The sequence below is a fragment of the Centropristis striata genome, chromosome 8 (genome assembly GCF_030273125.1).
Source record: "Centropristis striata isolate RG_2023a ecotype Rhode Island chromosome 8, C.striata_1.0, whole genome shotgun sequence".
In the NCBI taxonomy this organism is placed as follows: Eukaryota; Metazoa; Chordata; class Actinopteri; order Perciformes; family Serranidae; genus Centropristis; species Centropristis striata.
This window is the reverse complement of record NC_081524.1, coordinates 14,509,214-14,536,403: the sequence shown is the minus strand read 5'-3', so window position 1 is coordinate 14,536,403 and position 27,190 is coordinate 14,509,214. Positions and strand designations below refer to the sequence as shown.

The 27,190-nt window shown below is 36.9% G+C and overlaps 1 protein-coding gene across 1 annotated transcript; it reads right to left on the bottom strand.

The window, feature by feature from the left end:
• Positions 1–205: 205 nt before the first annotated feature.
• dgat1b (diacylglycerol O-acyltransferase 1b) lies at positions 206–27,190 on the bottom strand. The gene is made up of 17 exons (XM_059338586.1): positions 26,670–27,190; positions 23,805–23,892; positions 22,704–22,744; positions 21,142–21,227; positions 16,449–16,501; positions 15,850–15,955; positions 9,495–9,623; positions 8,660–8,728; positions 8,439–8,542; positions 7,338–7,376; positions 7,050–7,091; positions 6,885–6,929; positions 5,755–5,867; positions 4,550–4,615; positions 3,429–3,516; positions 3,265–3,327; positions 206–555 (listed from the first exon to the last, which is right to left on the bottom strand). Exons 1-17 carry the CDS (start codon positions 26,900–26,902, stop codon positions 406–408), a joined length of 1,515 nt encoding a protein of 504 aa, XP_059194569.1. The 5' UTR covers positions 26,903–27,190; the 3' UTR covers positions 206–405.

The following is a 27,190-nucleotide window of genomic DNA, read 5'->3' as shown; positions in this document are numbered from 1 at the left end:
CACTGAAGGCATCAAAACTATGAATGAACACATATGGAATTATGTACTTAACAAAAAAAGTGTGAAATAACTGAAAACAGGTCTTGTATTTTAGATTCCTCAAAGTAGCCACCCTTTGCTTACTAGAATATAAGACATGTTTTCAGTTATTTCACACTTTTTTGTTAAGTACATAATTCCACATGTGTTCATTAATAGTTTTGATGAATTTACAATGTAAATAGTCATGAAAATAAAGGAAACGCATTGAATGAGAAGGTGTGTCCAAACTTTTGGCCTGTACTGTATATGACTCAATACTTGGTTGGGGCTATTTGACTTAAACTACTGGAAATGGACTTTTCCATCATATTCTAATGTATTGAGGTGCGTGTGTGTGTGTGTGTGTGTGTGTGTGTGTTCACATCAGTCAGCCTCCTGTCTGTAATTGAGGACGTAATAGTCGTGGACGTACATCAGGACGGCGAACGGCTGACCGATGATGATTGAGATCCAGACTGCAGCGTTGCCGTATTCGCCCCGCAGGAAACGACCAACAAACCAGGCTAATGGAAGCTGAGAAGAGAATAAAAATAGAAATTGAGTAAGCATAATGCAAGGGTGTCAAACTCTGGCCCACGGGCCAAATTTGGCCCACAGTGTAATTTTATTTGGCCCGCGAGGCAATACCAAATTATTATCTTATTATTGTACTATAAAAGCTGACCCGCCGGTATTATACGGCGCATTTACTGCTAATACTGCTAATACTACAAATCCCACAATGCCCTGCTGTTGTTTTGGCGCGTCAATCAGGACAGGACCCAGAAACGCTCCTCTGTGACAGTCGTCATAGCAACCTCAAGCTAGAGCTGTCTCCTAGCTACCCCTTCCCAAAAATGGTGAAAAGAAAGTCAGAATTTATTAACCTGTTGAAAAAGTTTATTATGATATCTAAATCAGAAGGATGCAAATAGAAAAGAGGCATACGATTTTTATTTAATAAATTAATGACATTGATGTGTTTTTTATTTGAAATTTGATTCTGTCTGCACTATTTAGTTATATATTGTATGTTTATAAGCGTTGCTGGTTCCATATTTAATGTTAAAGCAAAACATGTTTGGTATATATTAAAAGGTTTATTTGTTCAATGTTGGCCCGCGATTTTATTCAAGTTTTAAATTTTGGCCCATTTTGTATTTGAGTTTGACACCCCTGAGATAATGGCTGATTGTTTTTTAATGACTAATTACAGGCTCGCACTTTCTGTGTGTGTGTTTTCTGATTTCTGTTGTCAGAGTTTTATGACTCAGCACACTCTAATGAACAACTGACTAACAAAGTCAGCAAAGACCAAGAGGAACTTATTATTACTGCCTATTGTCCTGCTGTAGTCCCCATGATACATCAAATATGCCCTGCTGTGTTAATGAGGGTATTAATTAAGTTAATGATACTGAAGCCAAGGCCAAACACAGAGAACACCTTTTTAAATGTCCCACAGGAGTCAAAAAGAACATAATCCACTTATCTTTAAATTGACTTCTAGTTTGATCTGGAAACATCTCTTTTCTCCCAATCGAGACTTCCAGATTTTAAGAAGACGCATTTTAAAATATACAGTTAAGTGCAAAAGTCTTAGATGTGAAAAAATGCCAAGAAGAATGGCCGCTGGTTTAAAGGCAAAGGGTGGCCACACCAAATATTGATTAAATTTAGATTTTTCTTCTGTTCACTCACTTTGCATTTTGATAATTAATGAAAAATAAACTATTAACATTTCTATTTTACAGCATTTTTTCAAACCTGCCTAAACCTTTTGCACAGTATTGTATATACACAGTAAACTTGGCCAATATCTCATCATTCAATACATTTCTGTAAAGAAAAATAATGACTTTTAATATTTGTATTGTTATTTAGAATATTAAAAAAACCTCTCACAGGACATGGGCATGCTGAATGCAACCACACTGCAACAAAAACAACTTGTATTTTTTGGCCTAAAACGGTGATTTAATTTGGTAAAACTTGGAAATATAAATTATTGACATTTAGGGCAATAATGTAAGTTAGCACAACAAAGGAAGCCAGTTGCCGGCTCAAAGACAAGTTTGTGAGTTGTTGTTACTTATATCTTTAAGTTGGGGTTCACAACAAGGGACAATAGTTCTGATAACTCTTATTTCTTTGTGGTGAAATTCGGTCATTAGCGAAAGCTAGCGGCTAACTGATGCTAGCGGCTAACTGATGGTAGCGGCTAACTGATGCTAGCGGCGCTGCTTGTTACAGCTACAAGAGTAGCCATTAGCGTATCAATGCTAACTCAAAATTGTGGTCGCAACGTTAGCTGACATTTCATAGAGGTGTTACAATCGTGCCAGAGAAATTCAGAGTTGAGCAAACTTAAAAACAAAACTTAAAATATTTAGTTTAATTGTCATACTTAAAATTTTATCGAAGTTTGTTGCCTTGAAATTTTGAGTTCACCCAACTTTTCTTTTTTTGCAGTGCACTTAATATTGAACACCTCACCACCTCGAGCCTAACTCCACTAATTTTTTTTAACCTTTTCAAACATTAACCCATAAGAACCCACGGTGACACGGGTGTAACAAACACTTTAAATCTTCTAGAATCTCCCATATTCAGCTTTATGCTTCACCTTAACTCATTAAATCCCAAAGCGACACACCCTGGGTGTGACTGGAAACAGAAATCTAAAAAAGTAGTTTAAACCTATTTAACAATTCTAATCCGTTAGAGTGTCCTTTATTGCATTTAACCCTATTAGGGTTTGTTATTTGTTTTTATTTATTATTGATTTATTATTATTTTGTTACTTAAAACCAAATCTGAAAAATAATCTGTTGTTACACTATTGCACTATTAATGTCACAATTTAAATATATGTTGTGGAGATGCAGCGAAAAAGGCAAATTTGTGTTTTTGTAAGCAGAAAAGGTGTTGTGTTTATTTATATTAAAATAAGAAATATCATAAAAAATAAATACCATAAACACCCAATGTGTAACATATATGTCACATGGCAGATCTTTGACATTTAGGGGTAGTATTTTAAAAAAACAACATCAGAAATGTTCACTTGGTCTGTGGTATATCCCCCATAATTTTCGTTCAAGGATAAATAGATCTGGGTTCTTATGGGTTAACAACAAATTTCTTAGATCAGATTGCACGATATGCAGTTTTAAATGAAGATGATCTATTTTAAATACAGTACAGGTTTGTTTATTATCAGTGATATATGTTGGACATTACCTGTGCCATCATGCCCATGAAGGCCCAAAGTCTGAACATCCTCAGAGGAACGCTCACCAAGTACTGACACAGAAACAAAAAAAAAATGACGTCAAGCAACTCTCAAAGAGAATCAATCTACAGTGTCAACATCAGCAAACAAGTGATCTCATATCAGCTCTTACCTCATGGAAGAAAGCCGACAAGAAGAAGACGGCTGATTGGCTGACCATTTTACTAAAACCTCTTCTGAGCAGCGGCTTGTAAAAGTGGCTGCAAGAGAGACAAAAGAGCAGATGCTGAAATAGATGCACTGCAAAAAAAGAAAAGTTGGGTGAACTCAAAATTTCAAGGCAACAAACTTCGATAAAATTTTAAGTTGGACAATTAAACTAAATATTGTAAGTTTTGTTTTTAAGTTTGCTCAACTCTGAATTTCTCTGGCACGATTGTAACGCCGCTATGAAATGTCAGCTAATGTTGTGACCACAATTTTGAATTAGCATTGATACGCTAATGGCTACTCTTGTAGCTGTAACAATCAGCGCCACTAGCATCAGTTAGCCGCTAGCATCAGCTAGCCGCTAGTGTCAGTTAGCCGCTAGCGTCAGTTAGCCGCTAGCATCAGATAGCCGCTAGCATCAGTTAGCCGCCAGCATCAGTTAGCCGCTAGCTTTCGCTAATGACCAAATTTCCCAACAAAGAAATAAGAGTTAGCAGAACTATTGTCCCTTGTTGTGAACCCCAACTTAAAGATATAAGTAACAACAACTCACCAACTTGTTTTTGAGCAGACAACTGGCTTCCTTTGTTGTGCTAACTTACATTATTGACCTAAATGTCAATAATTTATATTTCCAAGTTTTACCAACTTAAATCACTGTTTTAGGCCAAAAAATACAAGTTGGCTTTTTTGCAGTGCGGAAGGACATATAGATTTCACCTATTTGTTTTCCTAATGTGTAATAGTATGCTGACATATTCTTGACTCTCCTATGCACTGTAATTCTCTCTCCCTGGCAGAATTCGAAGCAAATAGACTTTAAATAGCATTTTATTTGCTTTGTCTTGTTTAATTTAACCTCATTGCATTTGCTCCTGCTGCTGTGTAAGTGTATGTGGCGCTGGCTGCAGGCAGCGTTTTTTACTAGCACTTACTCTCTCGCAGCCAGATGAATCAATTTCCCAAATACATCAGCGTGCCTTGTTAGGTCTGTCTCCCTGTATCAAACCGCTGCTGTCCCCTGTGTTCACTTCTATAAATTTCACTGCTCCCTCTCAGTGTGTTAGTGTGCGAATAACTCACCGTAGACACCACTTGTGTACAGGGATGTTCCAGTTCTGCCAGAAATATGTCACCGTCTCAGAGTTCCTGAAAAAGGAGTCAGCAAATAGAGTGTTGAAGGGTTTAAACAATGGATCTAAGACAGCTTCATCAATATTGATAAAGATGGACAGTCTAAAACCATATTTATCATGCAAGAAAAGAGGAAATAATAGTAATTAGAGTGATGAATATCATCTACTAATTTAAAGAAAAGGTACACTACATAAAGTTATTCTTCCCTCTATTTCTGCAAAGTCCTGAAATTATCTACCACACATGCTTACGTACATTTTTCAAGTTTTCTTCCATGAGTATGTCGGTTTATCCTTTCAATAAAGTGAGTGACATTACATGAGAATATTGAAATTGCATCAGCCTTTTGAACCTCTGAAGAACTTCTTTATGTTTTGCGTTATTACTGAAAATAATTCTACCACACTGTTTACAACAGAAGCGGCAATGTCTTCATGTCTGAGTGCTCATGTTCCTAACTTATGTCAAAAATATCACCAAAACTGCTACTAATGATGGCGAAAATTATAAACATAAGAGCCAGTGTTTTCTCAAAAATAAGCATATAAAAGTATATGCTATTAAAACTTGTTCAGGTCTCCTTGTACCTGTTATGGTTGAGTCTCAGAGTTCCTGAAAAAGGAGTCAGCAAATAGAGTGTTGAAGGGTTTAAACAATGGATCTAAGACAGCTTCATCAATATTGATAAAGATGGACAGTCTAAAATCATATTTATCATGCAAGAAAAGAGGAAATAATAGTAATTAGAGTGAGGAATATAATTCACTAATATAAAGAAAAGGTACACTACATTAATTAGTTATTCTTCCCTCTAATTCTGCAAAGCGTACGTACATTTTTCAAGTTTTCTTCCATGAGTATGTCGGTTTATCCTTTCCCATGTGCACGCATGCAAGTAAGTGGAGTGCTAGACACACACACACACACACACACACACACACACACACACACACACACACACACACACACACACACACACACACACACACACACACACACACACACACACACACACACACACACACACACACACACACACACACACACACACACACACACACACACACACACACACACACACACACACACACACACACACACACACACACACACACACACACACACACACACACACACACACACACACACACCACCAGTCCTTGTAAAACTGTCTGTCTCCAAAGCGCAGCAGCTCAGCTGTGAAGTTCATAGACGAGTGGAAGAACCCGTAGAAAAACATCAGCCACAGCAAGTGATTAGGAACCTGGAGAAGGTGTTAGAGGAACGGAAGCACCCGAATGAAACTGAAATTGTGGAACATTTTAGAGGAGATGTTTAAACAAGTAAAAGCCTGATGCAAAACTTGAGCATGTTTCCCACCAACACTCTAAACTTTGGCAATATCCTCATGTGCAGTGAGAGGATCACTGTTTGATAATGCAATGCAATATGCTGTGCTTAATTTGGAAAGACATCAAAGAAACACTCCACAAAACTGCACTGATTTTGATTATTCAACATGTATTTATTATCTATAACAGTACCTGTGGAGCAGTGTTACAGTTTAGCTTTAATCTCCCCCATGAAATATATGTGGGTTATAACCAGTGGTGGGAAGTAACTAAGTACATGTACTCAAGTACTGTACTTAAGTACAATTTTGAGGTACTTGTACTTTACTTGAGTATTTCCATTTTATGTAACTTTATATTTCTACTCCACTACATTTAGCTGACAGCTTTAGTTACTTTTCAGGTTGAGATTTAATGCAAAAAATGTGATTAATTTAGAGTGATTAGACTCATAACAGCATATTAAGTAGTTTAAATGAGCCCTGGCTTAAGAAAATGAAAAGGCTGTTTACATAAAAGCATCAATAATAATAATGTAATAATATATTTGGAATATATAAAACAGTCTAAGTGGGTCTATTTTGCATAACAAGTACTTTTACTTTTGATACTTTAAGTGCATTTTGATGCTGGTACTTTTGTACTTTTACTTTTACAAGTTTTGACTGCAGGACTTTTACTTGTAGTGGAGTAATTTCACAGTTTGCTATTAGTACTTTTACTTAAGTAAAGGATCTGAATACTTATTCCACCACTGGTTATAACTTAAATTCAAAACAAACAGACAGACAGACAATAATGTTGCACTCTGTAATACTGTGTTGTACCATTTCATGTGATGTTCTGCTCATCAGCTCACAGCAAGCATGAAGATGAACAACATCTGTATGGACATGAAGTATTTACATGTGTTTTGCGTTTTTACTCACAGCTAATCTTAGAAGCCTCTCGGTCATCCTGAACAGATCCATGTCCTACGTAGGAGAGGAGAGAACCCATTGATTAACAAATGAGCAGCACTTTGCATTGGAAAACAACACAAGGCCTTATTGCTTTGTGTAATATAAGCTTCATGGTTCTGCTTTCTTCCTCACCTGTAGTGGCTTCATGGAACTTTGAATGATGGGAATCATCCACTGATAGAAAGAAAGCAAAAAGAAATTGAATTTTACGAATTGGCTTCATGTTCAGAGCATTTTTTTCATAGCTCTGTCAATCAAGGCAACACGATCAGAGCAATACCTTACAATAATAATAATAATAATAATAATAATAATAATAATGCATTTATTTACAGCATGCCATTATATCATGGCATTAGATGTGGCTGGATAGACAAATATAGCATATATAGAGTTTAGGGCTACATAATAAGATCATACCTGTTGAGTGAGACCAACTAACAGCTGGATGAAGAACAGCTGTGGACAAAGACACACATCAACAAAGTGAGTGACATTACACGAGAATATTGAAATTGCATCAGCCTTTTGAACCTCTGAAGAACTTCTTTATGTTTTGCGTTATTACTGAAAATAATGCACTAAATCTACGCACGACACTTTGCTATGTTATTAATATTATTAATATTATTATTATTATTATATATACTGTTGCTGCCATTACTATTATTACTATATACTGTAATATACTACTATTATTATTATTATTATACCGGCCTTATTTATTATTATTACTATTATTATTATATATCATATTATTTTACTTAAAATTACTTTATTTATATTTTTCATTTTATTTTTATATTGTTTATTATCTATTATTACATATTATATTATATATATTATATTATGTACTGTACTATTATTATTATTATATACCGTCTAGTCACTATAGCATTGTTGCCATCATATCACCAGTTTAATTATTACCATCATCTGCCAACCATCCTACCAACTGATGTTCTTTTTTTAACTTCTTAAGTGTCCTTGTTCTATTCTGTGTTTTTTTCTATTAGTAGTATTAGTAGTTTTTATTTATGCTACCTCAGTATTTTATTCTATTGTATTTTATTGTACTTGAATACCGGACTGCTGTGACAACCGAATTTCCCTTCGGGGATGAATAAAGCTGTCTGTCTGTCTGTCTGTCTGTCTGTCTGTCTGTCTGTCTGTGTGTCTGTGTGTCTGTCTGTCTGTCTGTCTGTCTGTCTGTCTGTCTGTCTGTCTGTCTGTCTGTCTCTATAGATAGATAGATAGATAGATAGATATAATGCTCATGTTCCTTGTTGTCATGTTCCTAACTTATGTCAAAAATATCATCAAAACTGCTACTAATGATGGCAAAAATTATACACATAAGAGCCAGTGTTTTCTCAAAAATAAGCATATAAAAGTATATGCTATTAAAACTTGTTCAGGTCTCCTTGTACCTGTTGTGGTTGAGTACATTTATGTGTCACTAAAACACTCCTAAGCGCTAAGATCTATCATTATCAGCTTGAACATGAGATATTTCCTCACCATCTCAAACAGTCTCCTCAGCAGGAAACCCATGCGGATGTTAGCAGAGCGAGGGAAGTTGAGCTCGTAGCAGAGAGTCGGAGCAAAGACAAAGTAGTACATGTCTGCAGAGAGGAGGTCAGCGGGGAAGTTAGTTAAAATCTTTGACAAACCATTACATCAAAAAGGCAATGGCACAAGATTACACATGTTTTAAAACTAGGAAGGTGTGCTTTTAGTACCTCTGATGGTGAGGTTTCCAGGGTAGGACACCTTCCGGTCGCCTCCATTCATATGCTGTGCTGAGGGACCTGTGGGCAGAATTAATGCACAAACACATGCACAATATTATGATGTTGCACCTGCAATCACTAACTAATAAGTTTACTGACAGGGAAATAATCATCGACTATTTAAATAATCAATAAAAGTAATTTTTCATGCAAAAATGGCAGAAAATGCTATTTACAGCCCCCTAAACATTATCTATTTTCCTCCCTCTCATATCATATCATATACAGCTGAATATCTTTGGGTTTTGTACTGATAAAACAAGACATTCATAGAAATCACCTTGGACTTTCAAAAACTGGGTTGGACATTTATACTTTTTTTCTGACATTTCATATACAAAAAACGATTAATTGATTCATAGAGGAAATAATCTATAGATAAGTGAAATAATTAAAAACTAGTCATTAGTTGGAGCCATTCTGGCAAAGTATTTTTGGTAAAATTGTGTCTTATGGGTCATTACATACAATACAGAAAAAAATATTAAATGACAGTCACATGTGGATATTGACAAAATAATTTCTGTTTTACATATCAATATTTTCACAGCTCCTGACTGTCTAACTTAATTTCATATAAGGGCTGCAGTATCACTCCTCTGCCATTAGATGTCACTGTAACAGCATGAGCAAGGGCCTGAGAGATCATTTAGGGTAAGAAATGTAAAACATACACAAAAACTAACCTTAAAATTAGCAAGAATTAATCCTCAATTAAGTTTTAATTTAGTAACCTAACCTTATCTTGCCAAAACATGAACATACGTGTGTGTTTGTGACTTACAGGACAGCGACCTGGCCAGCTTCTTGGCCTTGGCTGTGCTCAGCTCTCTGCACCACATGTTGACGTCCTTATAGGAGTAGAGCTTTAGGAAGAGGATGGTGTAAGTACCAAGAACGAAAGCACCGCCGACTGACAGAGAGAGAGAAAAAGAGTTAATACTGATGTGGATAAAGCTGTATTTATTAATGTATTCCCGATTGCAAATATCAAGGTTGTATGATTTAAAATTAATATATCATACGAAGACAGTGGCGGTTCTAGACCAGTTTTACTGTGGGGGCCAAGGAGGGGCCAGTGTTTAATCAGAGGGGCACATTAGCACATGAAAAAATGGCAAAGATGATATTTAGGCATTCAAAATCTTTGAATGTCTTGAAAAAGACACAAAATGACCAAAAAAGACACAAAATGAGAAGACAGAATAACCAAAAAAACCCCACAGAAGACATAAACATGACAAAAAAAGACACAAAATAACTAAAACAGACACAAAAAAGACACATAAATGACACCAATGACAAAAAAGACACAAAATGACAAAAAAAAGACACAAAATAACTAAAAAAGACACAACAACAGACACAAAATTACCAAAAAAAGACACAAAAAGACACAAATGACCAAAAAAGACACAAAATGACTTACAAAGACATGTAAAGACATGAAAAGGATTTTAAAAATGGACAAAATAGCCCAATAAGACTCCAGAGAGTTAAACTATTATACAATGTAACATTCTGGGTTCCTTTTGTGTACAATGAGATATTGTTTGAACAAAAAAATGTTAGAATTGTTCCATTGTTCATTGTTATAAATTGATCATTTTATTATTAATTTGACACAGGGGCCACAGCAGGGGCCAAAGGCTTCTTCACAGGGGCAGTGGCCCCTGGAGGCCCCTGTGTAGAACCGCCACTGTACGAAGATATAACACGAAAATCCAAGGGAGAAAAAGAAACAAAACAATAATAAGCAAAATACAATAAAAACAATAAATAACCAACAATAAAACTAATACTGACAATGATTACGATGACAACAAGCAGTGGTGGTAAAACAATAGCAGTTCCACTAAAAACAGCACATACAGTCAGAGAGAAAATAAAATGAGAAAGAAAGTTCCTCCTCCTGCAATGTGAAAACATGCAACCAACTGATACACTGCCTAAAATATGAGAGGATAAGAAATGAAAGAGTTGTGGGAAAGCCAAAAGAGGGTGCAACATTCATAATGAGGAAGAAGAGAAGGAAGTGCGCAAAAAGTCTTGAGATGGAGGGAGAGACGGGGACAGAATGGAAAAGAAAAGAAAGAGAGAGAGAATGGAGGATTTAAAGAGTGGAAAAAGGACTAGGGAGAGAGAAAAAGAAAGGTCGTCATTTGATCTTGAACAAACAGCAAAACAAGCCCAGTAAAATAAATCATCTCAGCTCAAAGTATGAAAGCAGTCTAACTATGCCAAGGACATTATTATAGTGTAGTCACCACGTTTACCAGCTTGTGTGTGTGTGTGTGTGTGTGTGCACTCACAAAACTGTTTTTTTTTGAGTCAATAGAAAAAAATCTTTGATGTTAGATTAATAAACTTATTTTGAAATCCTCGCACACACACATAGAAACACAGGCCAACTGAGCAGTTTGCCGACCAGAGCTTTATCAATAGTCACCATATGTTTGATAGCAAAGAGTCACGCTGAACAGAGGAAGACACACGCCAACAAGCGTACACCCACACACTCATACATGTGCACAATCACTAATAAAAAGTGCCCGTGGTGCCAGCAGGGTGAGGTGGAGGTCAGCACACCTGGCATCAAACCACAGCAGATCTTATCCATTAACCATCTGTCTCCCTGGCTCTACGTGGCCTCGAGACAACTAGACTGGCTCCAGAGACAGCCACTGGTGATAATCATCATACAAACACTGAGAGGCGGAGCTAGAGTGGAGAAAAAAACCCCATATCAGAGCAGCGAATCATCACCCACTCACAATTTCCCAACAAAATCAGGAATTTGTCTGTGAACTCAGCTACTATTTTTGTTCTTCTTCTTCTCTGTCAGCAGACTGTAGATTTGGCAAAGACTGGGAGTGTGAGGATCCACACATGAAAACCAACATGTTTCATTTTCTGCAGTCAGATGAGCTTCTCCTCTTTGGGGAATGCTTTGATCTGGGTAAAAAGTTCAAACTCGTTCCGCTGCTAGAAATGCCAAACTCAGCTCAATCAGGTAACACGACACGTTCCCCAGATGACTCAATCTGACACTCCTCGACTTCAAGTCGCTGCCATATGGATAATTATCTAAGTTCTGAGAAATCTAATATTTTATTGACCAGTAGCACCAACTTGATTTCTACAACTAGAGCAATCTAAGTACCTGATTTTAAAATATACTTACAATCTATAGGCCTGCCCCTATATATATCATTTTTCCTTTTGCTTTAATTGTTTTATTGTACACTCAGGGGTTGTTACATGTCCCAAGATTCTGTTCCCTCATATTTAAATTGTGTCTCTGTCAATTGTTCAAGAAGTTTTATGTTTTATGCAGTGGTGGAATGTAACTAAGTACATTTACTCAAGTACTGTACTTAAGTACAATTTTGAGGTACTTGTACTTTACTTGAGCATTTCCATTTTATATGACTTAATACTTCTACTCCACTACATTTAGAGCAAAATACTGTACTTTTTGCTCCACTACATTTACGTAGCTTTAGTTACTTTTCAGGTCGAGATTTAACATAAAATATATGATTAATTTAAAGTGATTAGACTTCTTTTAAATTAAACCTCATAACAGTATATTAAGTAGTTAAAATGAGCCCTACCTTGAGGGAATTAAAACACTGCTTACATAAATGCATCAATAATAATAATCCTATAATATATTTGGAATATATAAAACAGTCTGAGTGGGGCCATTCTGCATAACGAATAGTTTTGATACTTTAAGTACATGTTGAGGCTGATACTTTTGTACTTTTACTTCAGTAAGTTTTGAATGCAGGACTTTTACTTGTAGAGGAGTAATTTCACAGTGTGGTATTAGTACTTTTACTGCAGTAAATAATCTGAATACTTCTTCCACCTCTGGTTTTATGATAAACAACTTCAACTTCAAGAAACAAAGTCCAACAGTTAACTACCTCTCATTGTACAATGACTGAATACTGGTTGCATCAGCACAGTGTAACAGTGTTTTCTTCCTACTTTAGAACACAGCGAGTATGCAGGACTGCACTATGTGCACCCCAGATTATCAGACTATATTGAGTTGTGACTAGAATCAATCCCAAATAAACACATTTGTTCTATTCCTTGCTGCAGATTTGTACACTACTGGTCAAAAGTCTTAGAACACACCAACTTTTCCAGAATTTAATTGAAAATGATGCAGTTTAATGTCTCAGTGTACTCTGAAATTAATGCACATTTGCAACATTTAAAATTCTTTATTGAGCATGATAGTGTTTTGAAAGTAAAAAAAAGATTCAAAATCACATTTTATGTTGGACTAAAGGACTAAAAAAAGACACAAAATGACCAAAAAAAGACACAAAATGACAAAAAAAGACACTAAAAGACACAAAATGACTAAAAAAGAACATAAAATGACAAAAAAAAAGACACAAAATGACTTACAAAGACATGAAAAGAATTCAAAAATGGACAAAATAGCCCAAGACTCCATAGAGTTAAGTTGTTAACCCATTTCTTGTTCCCTGAAAAAGGCCTACTTGTATAATTCTGAAATGTACATTATTTTCCAGTTTTGGTTAAGCTTACCTTTTTTTATTATTAACCTCTGGCAGTTCACCACTTACCTTTGTACCCTTTCAAGCTGTTCATTTGACTTGAACTGCTTGAATTTCAATAAAAAACTGGAAAAATTGGGGTGTTCTAAAACTTTTGACCGGTAGTGTATGTCACCTCATCACTATAGTATTCCTCAAAATATTTAAATGCAATTTGGTGGAATACTGGTTGCATACGCAGTTTCCAGTATATGCAAGAGCTCCCTTTACACACACATATCTGTACATATGTACGTGCACACACACACACCTGCCCTCTGTCATTGCCCTTCCTGTGTGAACAGCAGCGCAGAGAGGAGAACAGACAGACAGATGGACCGACTCCTTTACTCCTTCACCTCCCAGTGAGCGAACAGATGAGAGGAGAGGAGAGGAGAGGAGAGGAGAGGAGAGGAGAGGAGAGGAGAGGAGAGGAGAGGAGAGGAGAGGAGAGGAGAGGAGAGGAGAGGAGAGGAGAGGAGAGGAGAGGAGAGGAGAATTAAAACAATCATTTTCTTGGACCAAATTAACATTGAAACTTGTGCCAAATGACGCTAGAAACTCACTTTCTGTCTGTTTAATGAATGAAGGTAAAGTTAGAGGTGTCCTAACTGACACTTAAAGAAGAGAGGACTGAGACTGTGCCAAACATCTGAGCTAAATATATTATGTTAATGGTCAGAAACACTCACAAATGTGACCTTGGTCGTGAAATATTTTACATAATTAGGTTTTACAGCATTAAGTTCAAAATACGTATCTCTGGGAGAAGTCCCACATTTGATATTTGCTACAATACCGGCAAGGTGGCCTGCCTGGAAACTGAAAGTTGGATAGCTACCCAACTCAGCAGAAGTATGCACTTAGTCTTGCACCAGGGCTCAACACTGAGTTGAGAAAGAATTTAGGATTTATTACAGTAACCAAGCAAATTTTTTCTATAGTTTGTAATCAGTTAACGTGTCCACCCCAAATCCCAAACAAATTCCAGGAGTGCAGCTGTTGGAAATCATCTTCCTCATAGATCCTATTGAAATATCACTTATGCGGCAAATATATATTTTTTTATCTTTCATTTTGGGGTTCATGTTTTGCTGTCTGTTGTCTCTACTTTCTATATGTTATAAAAGTGGCTAGCAATGATGTCAGCCAAAGGTCAAGAATCGGATGCCAATTTCTCAAAGCGATTGCCATTAAGAACCTGGCAACTGTTACTGCCAAGCTCTGTGCTTATTTTATTACTCCAAAATGAGTAATAAAAAACATGTATGCTGGAATAGACTTTCTTCATTTTATGAGAATTAAATGTCCTGTTGCATGCAGCTGAATGCTACTTTTAACCGTGAATGGCATCTTGAGTCATTTACCAACCAAACAAGAGTAACTTCTGTATATTTTTAAAAACATAACCAAAACACATCAGGCAACTTTTTTTCAGAACAGAATCACTCCAACACTGCAAAAAAGCAATCTTGTATTTTTTGGCCTAAAACAGTGATTTAAGTTGGTAAAACTTGGAAATATAAATTACTGACATTAAGGGCAATAATGTAAGTTAGCACAACAAAGGAAGCCAGTTGTCTGCTCAAAAACAAGTTGGTGAGTTGTTGTTACTTATATCTTTAAGTTGGGGTTCAAAACAAGGGACAATAGTTCTGACAACTCTTATTTCTTTGTTGTGAAATTCGGTCATTAGCGAAAGCTAGTGGCTAACTGATGCTAGCGGCTAACTGATGCTGTCGGCTAACTGATACTAGCGGCGCTGCTTGTTACAGCTAAAAGAGTAGCCATTAGCGTATCAATGCTAACTCAAAATTGTGGTCACAACATTAGCTGACATTTCATAGGGGCGTTGCAATCGTGCCAGAGTTGAGCAAACTCAAAAACAAAACTTAAAATATTTAGTTTAATTGTCCAACTTAAAAATTTTATCGAAGTTTGTTGCCTTGAAATTTTGAGTTCACCCAACTTTTCTTTTTTTGCAGTGTAGGAGTTCAGTGGGCTGGTGTAACACATGTATTGCTATTCATCATGGTTGGATTGTTCTGTTTGTGGAGAGGAGCCATGGTTTCTGTCAGACAGCCTGATGAAGACAGGAGAAGGTGACCCTTGGATGACCCTGGACTGTAAACCACACCTACACTTTCCTCCTTTCCTCCCTTCCTCTCCTCTCCCTTCCTCTCCTCTCCTCTCCTCTCCTCTCTTCTCCTCTCCTCAGAGCCAGCTGGAAATAATCCAGTCATGACCAACTGGTCCATTACCACTAACCGACTCCAATTATGGCTCTGCATAAGAGATGTCTTTTACTGCACTATCAAACTGGTCGACTGTTTCTCTGAAGGGCAAGGATGTGAATGTCCTCTTAATCTTTATTACAACTACATTATTTTCTGTTTTATACACATGACAACACTGTTAACTACCAACGAACGGATAATGGTTTGGCTGCATAATAGATGCTTCTATTTGATTCACCTCTCTTATGAACGGTGGAAGCAAGGCTGCAGATGATATTCAAATAACATATAAAAAAAAAAAAAAAAAAAGGCATTTTACCTGGGGTCATGGAGGGGATCAGTAGGACCACTGCAGCAGGGAATGTTAGCATGTTTGCCATGTTAATGCAATGGACCAGAAACCCCACATGTTCAGTGAAGGAACCCTGAGCAGAAAGAGAGGCAAAGCAGGAGTTTTTTTACATGAATTCTTAAAATCACCAAGTTAGTTTTAAACCATCCGCGGACGAACTGGCTTTTTATCTTGTATCTTGTATTTAATCTTCAGCTTTATAATATGAATTCTTGAAAGTATTTCTTTGCTCTGTTTTTGAACAGATCCCTGGAATAAAACAGAACCACATTTCAAGTTATAGTGGCCTATTAAAGTTTTAAAAAGCTCTCCATGTTCCATATTCATACCAAACAGACAGAGCAGAACTGAATATGCCCTAAATGCAGATGGTGAAACTAATTTCTCATTTTACCATTAAACATTTGCAGATGCAACTGGGGAGGGTCGGCTAGTCACTCAGTTTTAGAGAACAGTTTTAGAAAAATAATCCCTCCTGGGAGTTGGGAAAGTGCTCCGAATTCAACAGTCCAGTTAAAATCCACAGTGCTCCGATGTTCAAGTGCAAGCTGGGTTTCTCCACTCACCTTGGACAGCTGCCTCTCTGTGTAGAGAGCCACCAGGACGAAAGCGTTAGACACTGTCGAAACATAAGGACAGATTCATGTCAGTTCCTCTCAAACAGCCAGATTACATTTATTACTTACAGACTTCTGGAGGGTCTGGTGTTAAAATAATTGATTATTCTGCTTATATTTTGTCTGTCTCTGTTCTCTGTCTCTGTGCGTGACACAGGTCACTATCAAAAGTCAAACCTTGGGTGTAATATCTCTCTCTATGCATTTATATTAAATCAGGCAATATGATTTTGATACAATGATTATGTTTGTGTGTTAATGCTGATTTAGAAACTGTGATTACTTTGTTGACATATATTTCATTGGCTTAAACTGATTAAGAGTCTATAAATCACAAAGAATGACATCCAGATATATTGATGCACAGTTTTTGCTGTGTGTGTATGTGCATTTGTGAGTGTGTGTATATGTGTGTCTGGAATGAAAATCCCGTGTGAGAATCTCTGTAAATCATAACAAGGAAAAATGTTTGTGCTAACAAGTTTGTTAGTAGGTCAGGGCAAGGCCTGGTTTCGGCAGCAAGCAACCAGGTGGCATGACGTGCCGTTGTATTAATTAAAACTGGCGAATCAGCGATCAAGAAGGCAGGACTTCCTGGAGGAAATCGACCAGCATGTTTTGTAAACAAATGTTAGTATTTTAATGGGTTCAGGGAGAGAGACGTAGTTCAGACTTCACAAACTGAAACATGTCTGTGTGTATCAGAACCTGGAGATTCTCTGTAAAGTGCACATTTTTTGACGTATTGTAATAAAACTTTGTTAAACTGAGAACTTGGACGCCTCCAGCTCTTCATTCCCCATCAACGATCTGCGCAGAAAAATGGTGAGGTTTTTTTCTGTTGGTGACAGATTATCAATTTTCAAGGTTTCCTCATGCAATTTTTCTAACAAATTAAAGTATAATTCTTAGAAAAATGTATATATTTTTTTAAATTTATATTATTCTTTTAAAACCAGTACCAGTTAAGATGTGTTAATTTTTAGTATAATGTGTGCACTGGTTTGATCTCAGGTTGGGTTGAGAGAACTGAGTTTCACACCTGCCTTTTTAGCAAGAACCTTCTGTCTGACACGCAAACCATGCAATTACACACACACACACACACACACACACACACACACACACACACACACAAACACAAACACAAACACACACACACACACACACACACACACACACACACACACACACACACACACACACACACACACAGAAACGCATGCACACACACACAGTCACACACTCTCACATGATTAAACAAAAACACCTGATTAAAGAAATGAGCCGGCACTAACAAAGCATATGTGTTGCACAGCACGGGCCAACTGCTAGTCAGTTAGACTGACAATGCAATTGAATGGAACATGCACACACATAGATACTTTTATATTATACTGTACTACATACTACAGTATACTACATTTCATATTATATTGTTGTTATTTACAGATCTTTAGGAACGGAAATAAAAAAGAACATGCTTTCTATTCAATAGCTACAACTGCTACAGAAAGTGTGTTGGTATTTGGAGCTAAAACAGTTGGGAGTGAAAGAAAGTTTCTAGTGCCCCATTTTTTATTTAATGCACACTTTATTATGCATTAATTGTTGACACTAAGCCGATTCTGTGTGGAGCAAATTGGGCTGAATTGTAGATTTTTCCCTTTTTTTTTTTTATCTTGTAGCAGAGTCAGTTTAAACTGCAGGGTAACTCACTGCTGAATGAACTTAAGGAAACCACTGGTATGTAGATTGCTCATTACCATGACTAGACCAGGCTGAGCCACACTGATGGCACGTAATTGCAGCAATTGTTCCATTTTAAGACCCTAATCAGTGAATTAGCATGTCAATCAATCTAATCTAGAGTGAGCAGATGTGTTAACTGTCAGACATTTTGATTACTGGGTCTTATCATTCTGCCATCAATGCAGCTATTTATTAGCATTGCCATTCCAAATCAATTTGTTTAATAGTGCAGTCACATGCTAGTTTCTGACTTCATGGTATACTTGGTACTATGAAGAGACCAGAGGGTTATATGAAGGAGCAAACCTTACAGGAAAAGCTGTTTTTCATGTGATGATAACCAGATGGCCATAAAGCAAACTAATCAACTGAGGAACTATTTAATTTAACGCAGCGGTTCCCAAACATTTTTAGCTTCTATGTCCCGACAGGGTTGACGCACCCCCAAAAAAATAAAATGCAATAAGCTTTTTTATCGCCATATTAAAGGCGGCATGTTTAATCATGCTCAAATGACCAGAACACACATATAATTAAATAATCACCATCTCAACAATGCGGTCTCACATTTGAATTAATCTGAAACACAGTTTCAATATAATGCAACAAAGTTATGCGCAAGCTTCCACTTTTAAGAGCAAAGAGGATGATGACAGGCTCAGGATCAGAGGCTGAAAGCACATAAGTTGGGAAAATATTATAATATTTTGAGCCACGTTGAACAAAAATTGCAGCAAGTTTAAATGAGCGTGGAGCTAAAACAACCCGTCATCATAACACAGGCTGGAAACATGGAAGAAGATAACTTCTTCTACGCTTCATTTTAAGATGAAGTGCATTTTGAATAGCCTGCATTTATTTATTAATTCATATTACAGTTTTTGATTTTACATTTTACAAAGAAAATGTTTATTTACACTTCTTTATTGTGTGGGGGGGGGAAATGTAATTGTGTAATTATCAGACCGCCATTACATTTTTCATCTTGCGCACCCCCGGGGGTCCACGCACCACACTTTGGGAACCCCTGATTTAACGTGTCATCATTTGCCGTTTGTGAGATAAAGTAGGCATCGCTAACCAGGTTTCTGCAAAAATGCTCATTATAGTTACATGAGATTCTGTATTAAGGCAAATGTCACATTTTTTCTTACCCCTGAAAGCACAAACTAAGTAAACAAAATTCACATGCACCCAGGAGGAATGTGAAGTGTCCTCTTGGCAATTCTTTAAACACAGGGACAGCTCACATTTTCAGAGAATATGGAAATAGAGCAAATTACAATGTTATGATTTGCAAAAAATTCATCCATTCCTGCATAATTTGCTCTCCTGAAAAAGGGCTGTGTGTGACATTTTACCAAAATAAGAGTTTGATTGGGTTTTTTATGTTCTTCTTCACACACTTGTGAGCATAACATGCTACTGCGCATGTTCTTTTCTTCTTTTTTTTCTCTTTTGGAAAAAGGCCTGTTGAGCATCTTTGACAAACAGCAACTATTGAGCCCACTTGTGCATCAATGTGGAACAAACAGCACCATTTAGCACCTGTCAGACACATGTAAACCTTTCATCAGGTATCTGAGGAGCAGCTTTTGGGAGATATTCTGGCAGCAACAGAGCTGTGATGTAGTGAGATATGTTACACCAGTGTCAGTTTTATTTCTATTTTGCTCGATCACAGGCACAGTTGGCTAAATGTAAAACTTTTTAGGCTTGTTTCACAAACTCTACCAAATTGCTATCATAAATTGTGGACATCGAATTTACTTTGTGTCGGTATTTGTGTGTGTGGGAGTTAGTGTGAGCTGCTGCAGTGGCTCTAGAAGTACTGGTGCCCTCTGGGAATGAGCTGCTTTACTGTCCATGCTACTGTAAACAGACTCCCATTCTCACCTGTCTCCTAACTATCGTCAGTGCGGCCATTTACCTTAACTCCATCCATCTCCTCCTCCCTCCCTCTCCTCCTGCTCTGTGCAGATGCAGCACTTTATATCAACCCCTTCTATCTCTCTTCCCTGTATTCTCACCCTTTCCAAACTCGCCTCTATTTTTTCCTCCATGCATTCTTTCCCTCTTCCCTAACCCTTGTTGTAGACCTTAACTCACTTCATTTTCTCTTCCATTTAAAGCCCTCACCCCCCACAGCTTCTCTCCTTCACCCCCACTCATTCCTCTTCTTCTCTTCCTCTCTGCAGCACAGTACAAGTGTGCAGTATATAGGGCAGGTGATTGTCCCTCTAGAGACACTGTAAGCTGCACCACTGCAGACTTTCACTGTGATATACCATAAAAATAAATATAGAAAAAACACTGAATATTGCATGTTCCTGTGTGTGTCTCAGGACAAGGCATGAATAACTGAAACCGAACAGTTTAATTATTCTACCTTATTACTGAAATCTTATGATTTCATTTCAGATAAAAAACAATTATGCATAAAAAGTTGTTTTTCTTTAAGTTATAGCTACACTGGTCTGGTTTCATGGTGTAATTTAGGGATATTGCCAGATTACATATTATTAGATAAACTATCTGTACTCATGGACATGAATCTGTCTCCCATGTGTCTCATGTAAGTTTTATGCTTTGGTGATTCAACGTTTTACATCTATCCATGTTTTTCATCCCATCTTTAAAAACTGAAAAGTGCAAGTACATGTGCAAAAACGGACTCACTATAAATTATGGAAATGTTCAGAATAATCATCAGTTTTCATTTTAACCACAGGAATTATGCTGTAAAAATGTGTCACTGTGCTGCACTGTGTTGTCTTGTATGTTGTATGCTACCATGTGCTGCACTTTGCAAGTTTATCAATCAATCTCTTTCCTACGGTAGCAGGCGAATAATAAGACACATGAACATTTTTCATTCTTTAATTCTTACCAATCACCAGGCATGCTGCTGGCCAGCTGTAGGGGTCTTTCAGGAACAAGGAAATCACCTGAATAGGGTCCACCAGAACACCGTACCTGACAAACAAACAAAAAAAGGAAATGGAAGAGAAAAAGCAACACATCTAAATTAAAATTCATGCATAAATTGCAAAAATAAAGAAACTTATTTTAAAGGTCACATGTCTATTCTGATCATAAGGGTCTATGCCAGGGGTGTCAAACTCAAATACACAGTGGGCCAAAATTTTAAACTTGGACAAAGTCACGGGCCAACATTGATATTTATTGAAAAAATGGACCTAAACAAGTTCAAACGAAATGGAACAAGCAAAGCTTGATATAACTTAATATTGCAAATGTTCAAAATTGAATATCAAATAAAACAAACACATCAATGGCATTCATTTCTTAAATAAAATTTAAATAAAAATCGTATGCCCCTTTATTTTATATGCGGCCTTCTTTAAATTTAAATTTAGCAGTAATCTTTTTTCCACAGGCTAAAAATAAATGTAAGAATAAAATAACAATAATAAACCAAATGACTAATAATAATATCCTTCAATGAATGTGCAACCATTCAAGCCTTGGACTAGCAAGAAAAAGTGCATAAAGACAACTTTAATTGTTGCTCAGTTTGCTCCACACTGATCTACTGTGTTCAAGCCACAACACCAGCAGAGCATTCTGGGATTTGTAGTATTATATTTTGGTATTTCCTCGCGGGCCAAATATAATTATACTGCGGGCCAAATTTGGCCCACGGGCCAGAGTTTGACACCTCTGGTCTATGTGCTATATAACTACTGTTAAAGTATCCACACATATGGCCACATATGAACACATATGGAATTATGTACTTAACAAAAAAGTGTGAAATAACTGAAAACATGTCTTATATTCTAGTAAGCAAAGGGTGGTTACTTTGAGGAATCTAAAATACAAGACATGTTTTCAGTTATTTCACACTTTTTTTGTTAAGTACATAATTCCATATGTGTTCATTAATAGTTTTGATGAATCTACAATGTAAATAGTCATGAAAATAAAGAAAACGCATTGAATGAGAAGGTGTGTGTCCAAACTTTTGGCCTGTACTGTATAATACAAGAGAAAAGAAATGTTACCAGTACCAGTTTAATTTAATGTTTTATTTGTAGAATTGTTTTCTACAGCAGATATTTTGACTCAGACGTGTCATAACAGGAAAACACAGGTGTGACTAATAACTGGTAAATTACACAATCCAAGTGAATAAGCATGCATAATATCAGGACCTTGAAACCGGCTCAGCCAAGTGAAATACAGTCCCTATTGTTGTATCAATTACACCTGTGGTTTTTCTTTCATGTCAAAGTCCTGGGATAAAAAGCATCTACTTTCAAAATAGAGCCATATTGAGAAACTGTATGGGAATAGTAAAAGCACCCTGCTTTCTCCTTTCTTTCATCATCAAAATAACTGGAATGACTTTTTGAGAATGACTTACTGAATCTAAACATACAGGATAGAAAAATACCGTGCTTTTCAAAAGAGTCCAAGCTTACTCACCTTAACAGGTTTTCTAAGAAGAGGCGAGCATTACTCAGCACCTGAAACATAAAGCATGCATGTATTTCCACAATAATACCCCCTTTATGTCTGTTTCTTTCATTTGTTCACATTGTCATTCTGACGTTTGTTAATCCAATAAATGCATCTTTTCATAACACCTCCACTACACTTTTCTCTCTCTCTCTCCCTATATCTTTCCTCTCCTGAACCCTTCTCTCATCCTCCTCCTCATCCTCCTACTCCCCACACTCTTTTTATTTTTATCTCTCCTCCTTGCTCTTCCTCTTTCTAAATGGATTGTAATATCTCATTACCCAGCACAAAGGCTCTATGCCTGGGGATAGGACAGAAGTTCAGTGGGAATGAAGAAAAACCTCCTGCGACGAACACAACGATCTGTGTTCAAAGCCCGGATTAACACGAGGGCTTTGCTAGCCTTGTCTTCTCTGCTATTCTGTCGTTTCTCCCCAGCACAGAGGAGGAAGAGCGGTAAAAGGTGTTGCGCTTCACATCAACTTGTTAATCATGTTAAATTATTAAACTGTAAACTCGTACAGTTTTCCTCAATTGCAACCCTGGCTTTGATGCTGTATATATACAAGTAAATCTGTATATATACACTACCGGTCAAAAGTTTTAGAACACCCCAATTTTTCCAGTTTTTTATTGAAATTCAAGCAGTTCAAGTCAAATGAACAGCTTGAAAGGGTACAAAGGTAAGTGGTGAACTGCCAGAGGTAAATAAAAAAAAAGGTAAGCTTAACCAAAACTGAAAAATAATGTACATTTCAGAATTATACAAGTAGGCCTTTTTCAGGGAACAAGAAATGGGTTAACAACTTAACATTTTTTCGTAATTTTGTGTCTTTTTTTGGTCCTTTAGTCCAACATAAAATGTGATTTTGAATCTTTTTTTACTTTCAAAACACTATCATGCTCAATATAGAATTTTAAATGTTGCAAATGTGCATTCATTTCAGAGTACACTGAGACATTAAACTGCATCATTTTCAATTAAATTCTGGAAAAGTTGGTGTGTTCTAAAACTTTTGACCAGTAGTGTACATTTATTTGCACATGTGCAAACTTTTGTCTTACCAGCATGATCACACACCAGTTGAGGATTCCTCTGTAGTTATTGAAACCACTTGATGAACTCAGCAGGGACTCCCGCGTCTTATGACAGCTTCAGAAATTAATGAGAAAGTCAAATCATTAAAACAATCAAGAATATCAGAAGATGCCTTTATTTCCATTTGACTCCATAGTGTCATATCAACAGCACAGTGATGGAAGAAGTATTCAGATCCCTTACTTGAGTAGAAACTAACCACACTGTGAAATGACTCTACTACAAGCAAAAGTCCTGAATTCAAAACATACTTAAGCACAAAAGTATCAGTATCAAAATGTACTTAAAGTATCAAAAGTAAAAATACTCGTTCTGCAGAATGGCCCCGCCCGGATTGTAAATATATCACTGGATTATTATTATTGATGCATTTATGTAAGCAGCCTTTTACTGCTGTCCAGGTCGGGTTAACCACTTAATAAACTGTTTTGTGGTTTAATGTATAGACATGCATATCATTTTAAATTCATCATATTTTGAATGTTAAATCCCGACCTGAAAAGTAAAGCTGTCAGTTAAATGTCAGCTAAATGAGTAAAAAGAACAATATTGCCTCTAAAATCCAGAGGAGAAATAAAAGTAGTTAAAGTTACAAATTTGAGTGCAAAGATACTTAAATACAGTACATGAGTAAATGTACTTAGTTACTGTAGTTTTTCTGACAGTATTAATGAGAAGAAAGAAACATTAACAATTAAAAACAACTTGCAAAAAACCATGCACCAAATTCTAAAAACACTGTGTCAGCAGCTCAGAAAACCAAATAGGTGTGGTTCAATAAATGCCCCTTAATAACACACTACTTTATAACACCACAATAAAATATATCAGACTGATTTATAGTACACTAAATATCAAGTAGTGCCTAATCATTTCACAGGCAATACTTTGGCATTGTGTAACTTGCCTAAGGGGGATTAAGCAGTTAACCCACAATTCACCCTTTTATGGGTCCGGGGCTGGCTATACAAATGATTTCTTACCAAATTAACTAAGTACCAAGGTAACTACTCACTCACTCTGTCAAAAAATGAGAGAAAAACACCAGATTTTGAGATATCCAGAAATGGAAGGGAAAAAAAAGTCATACTATTGTCAAAAAGGTCAAATATTAAAATCACTAAAATGCTTAAAATGGACCAATTATAGTCTTTTGTATCTAGTTACTTTGGGATGTCCAACAATTGTATGACATAAAATGTATAGTCAACGACTAAAAATGCTTCAAATGGGTCGATTATAGTCTGTTGATATATATATTAGATCATAATATGGCCAGAAATGAAGGGAAAGTACCATATTATGGGATGTCCAAAAATGACACCCTCAAAAAAAGTCATACTATAGTATGTTGATTTTTGTGAAAAATGACTAATAAATGCTAAAAATGGACCAATTATACTCTGTTGATACATGTCATAGTATTATCTTTCAAAAATGACAGAAAAACACTAGATTATGTGATGTCCAACAATTTAAAAAGGTCATACTATGCTGATTTTGTAAAAGAAAGAAAAAACGTTGGTATTTCGTTACTCTGGTACTTTGTTACTTTGATATTTATCACCCACCCCTAGCTAAAGCATGATGTGTACTATGCTGCCCCCTTTAGTCTAGACGGAATTGTCCAAAAAGTGAAAATGAAGAGCATTTATGGGTACAAGTCAGGAACCGGCCTACTTTACTTATTTCAAGGGTGCTGAATCCAAAAAAAATGGTTCCCAATCGAAATTTTGAATTTTTGACTCTCATTTGCATATCAAAATGGCGGCCAAATTGCCCATCTTGCTCAGTTGTTGGACCATTTTCCCCAAGTTTTTTGTAAGTAGGCAATCAAAGATGAGGAAATTAAGTTTCTGGATCTATAGTCTAGGGTCAGAGCAAGGATATAGTGGAGGCTCAGTGTCTTATATATATATATGCAAAATACAAACTTTTAAGGTGAAATTAAGCATTATTTGTGTCATTTTTTTAAGGTTGACATAAATATTCAATCAATATCACTTTTAAATGTTCCAGTTGGTATTTTGCATATATATATATATATATATATATACATACATAAAAAAAGACACTGAGCCTCCACTATATCCTTGCTCTGACCCTAGACTATAGATCCAGAAACTTAATTTCCTCATCTTTGATTGTCTACTTACAAAAAAACTTGGGGAAAATGGTCCAATGACAAAGATGGGCAATTTGGTGGCCATTTGATATACAAATTAGAAGGTCAAAAACTCAAAATTTCGCTTGGGAACCATTTTTTTGGACTCAGCACCCTTGAGATATGTAAGGTAGGCCGGTTCCTGACTTGTACCCATAAATGCTCCTCACTTCTTATAGGAGGCCTTTTTTCTGAAATCCGTCTAGACTACTTCACATTTCTGTCTGCCCCCTCATATATGCATGCTAGAACCGGCCCTGTATGGGGCCCTTTTTATGTTCGCCCCTGAACATGACAACCAGACACAGACACAAGTTCCTGGTCAAACGTAGTCGTGCAGGGTAAGTGCTAACTTTTGCTACTGTGCAAAGCAAAAAACTCAAAGTATGAATGAAAGAGTGACAGTAAATAAAGAGGACTTATCCAGGGCGACCCTAAACAACCCCGAGCAGCCATTAACCTCTCCCTGCCTGTTGCATATTGTGTTGCAACTGTTAGCCAACATTACAGCTTCTGCTAACTAACTAACTAACAGGTTACTAGTACTAGCTTAAAGTGACTAGCCGTTAACCCTCTAAAGCCTAACGTTAAATATTTAACCAGAAAACAAACGGCTCTAAACTAAACTTCCCCATACGTAACAACAGGTAAGTTTAGTTTTACTCACCTCAGTCTATCACTAATGTCATTCCTGCGTTTCTTTTTCTCACTGTTTGAACCAGACAGGAGTGTTTCCACTTGTTTCCCCTCGCCATTGTGTTTGCTGTCGTCAGCGGTCACTGAGCTCTGACACGCCGCCGCAGACCTCCCGTTCCCGGGCAGCAGAGTCGCGGCTCTCCCCGCTGCGAAAGTCGCCCTCCTCCTGCGGGTTGAGGCCCCGGTCCCGTCCGAGTCCCCCATGATGACAGAGTAATAACTACTTTAAACCTATTTTAAGTTACCAGTTTGCTTCTGATGGCAGCATGCCTGTTGCTACTGGCGCAGAAAGGGAAGTGAGTGGGACTGCTAAACAATCCGCCCAAAGCTCAAATATCCGTTGAGTTGACATAGAGGTAGGAGTGTGTTCATGACGCCTCATGCAGTGACAGCAGCCTGTAGCTGCAGCAGCAGTCAGGACAGGTTGTATGACAATGTAAACAGGAGAGCCAGAGCCTGGAGGTTTACGCAAAGAAGAGATATGAGGAAGCT

What these genes read in the sequence shown, in the direction of transcription:
- dgat1b (XM_059338586.1), bottom strand. Translation starts at nt 26,902, where the DNA reads ATGGGGGACTCGGACGGGACCGGGGCCTCAACCCGCAGGAGGAGGGCG. An exon ending in TGGAAACCTCACCATCAGAG is followed by an intron (nt 8,543 to 8,659) that starts GTACTAAAAGCA and finishes TCCTCTCTGCAG; the next exon opens with ACATGTACTACTTTGTCTTT. An exon ending in GTACACAAGTGGTGTCTACG is followed by an intron (nt 3,517 to 4,549) that starts GTGAGTTATTCG and finishes TCTCTCTTGCAG; the next exon opens with CCACTTTTACAAGCCGCTGC.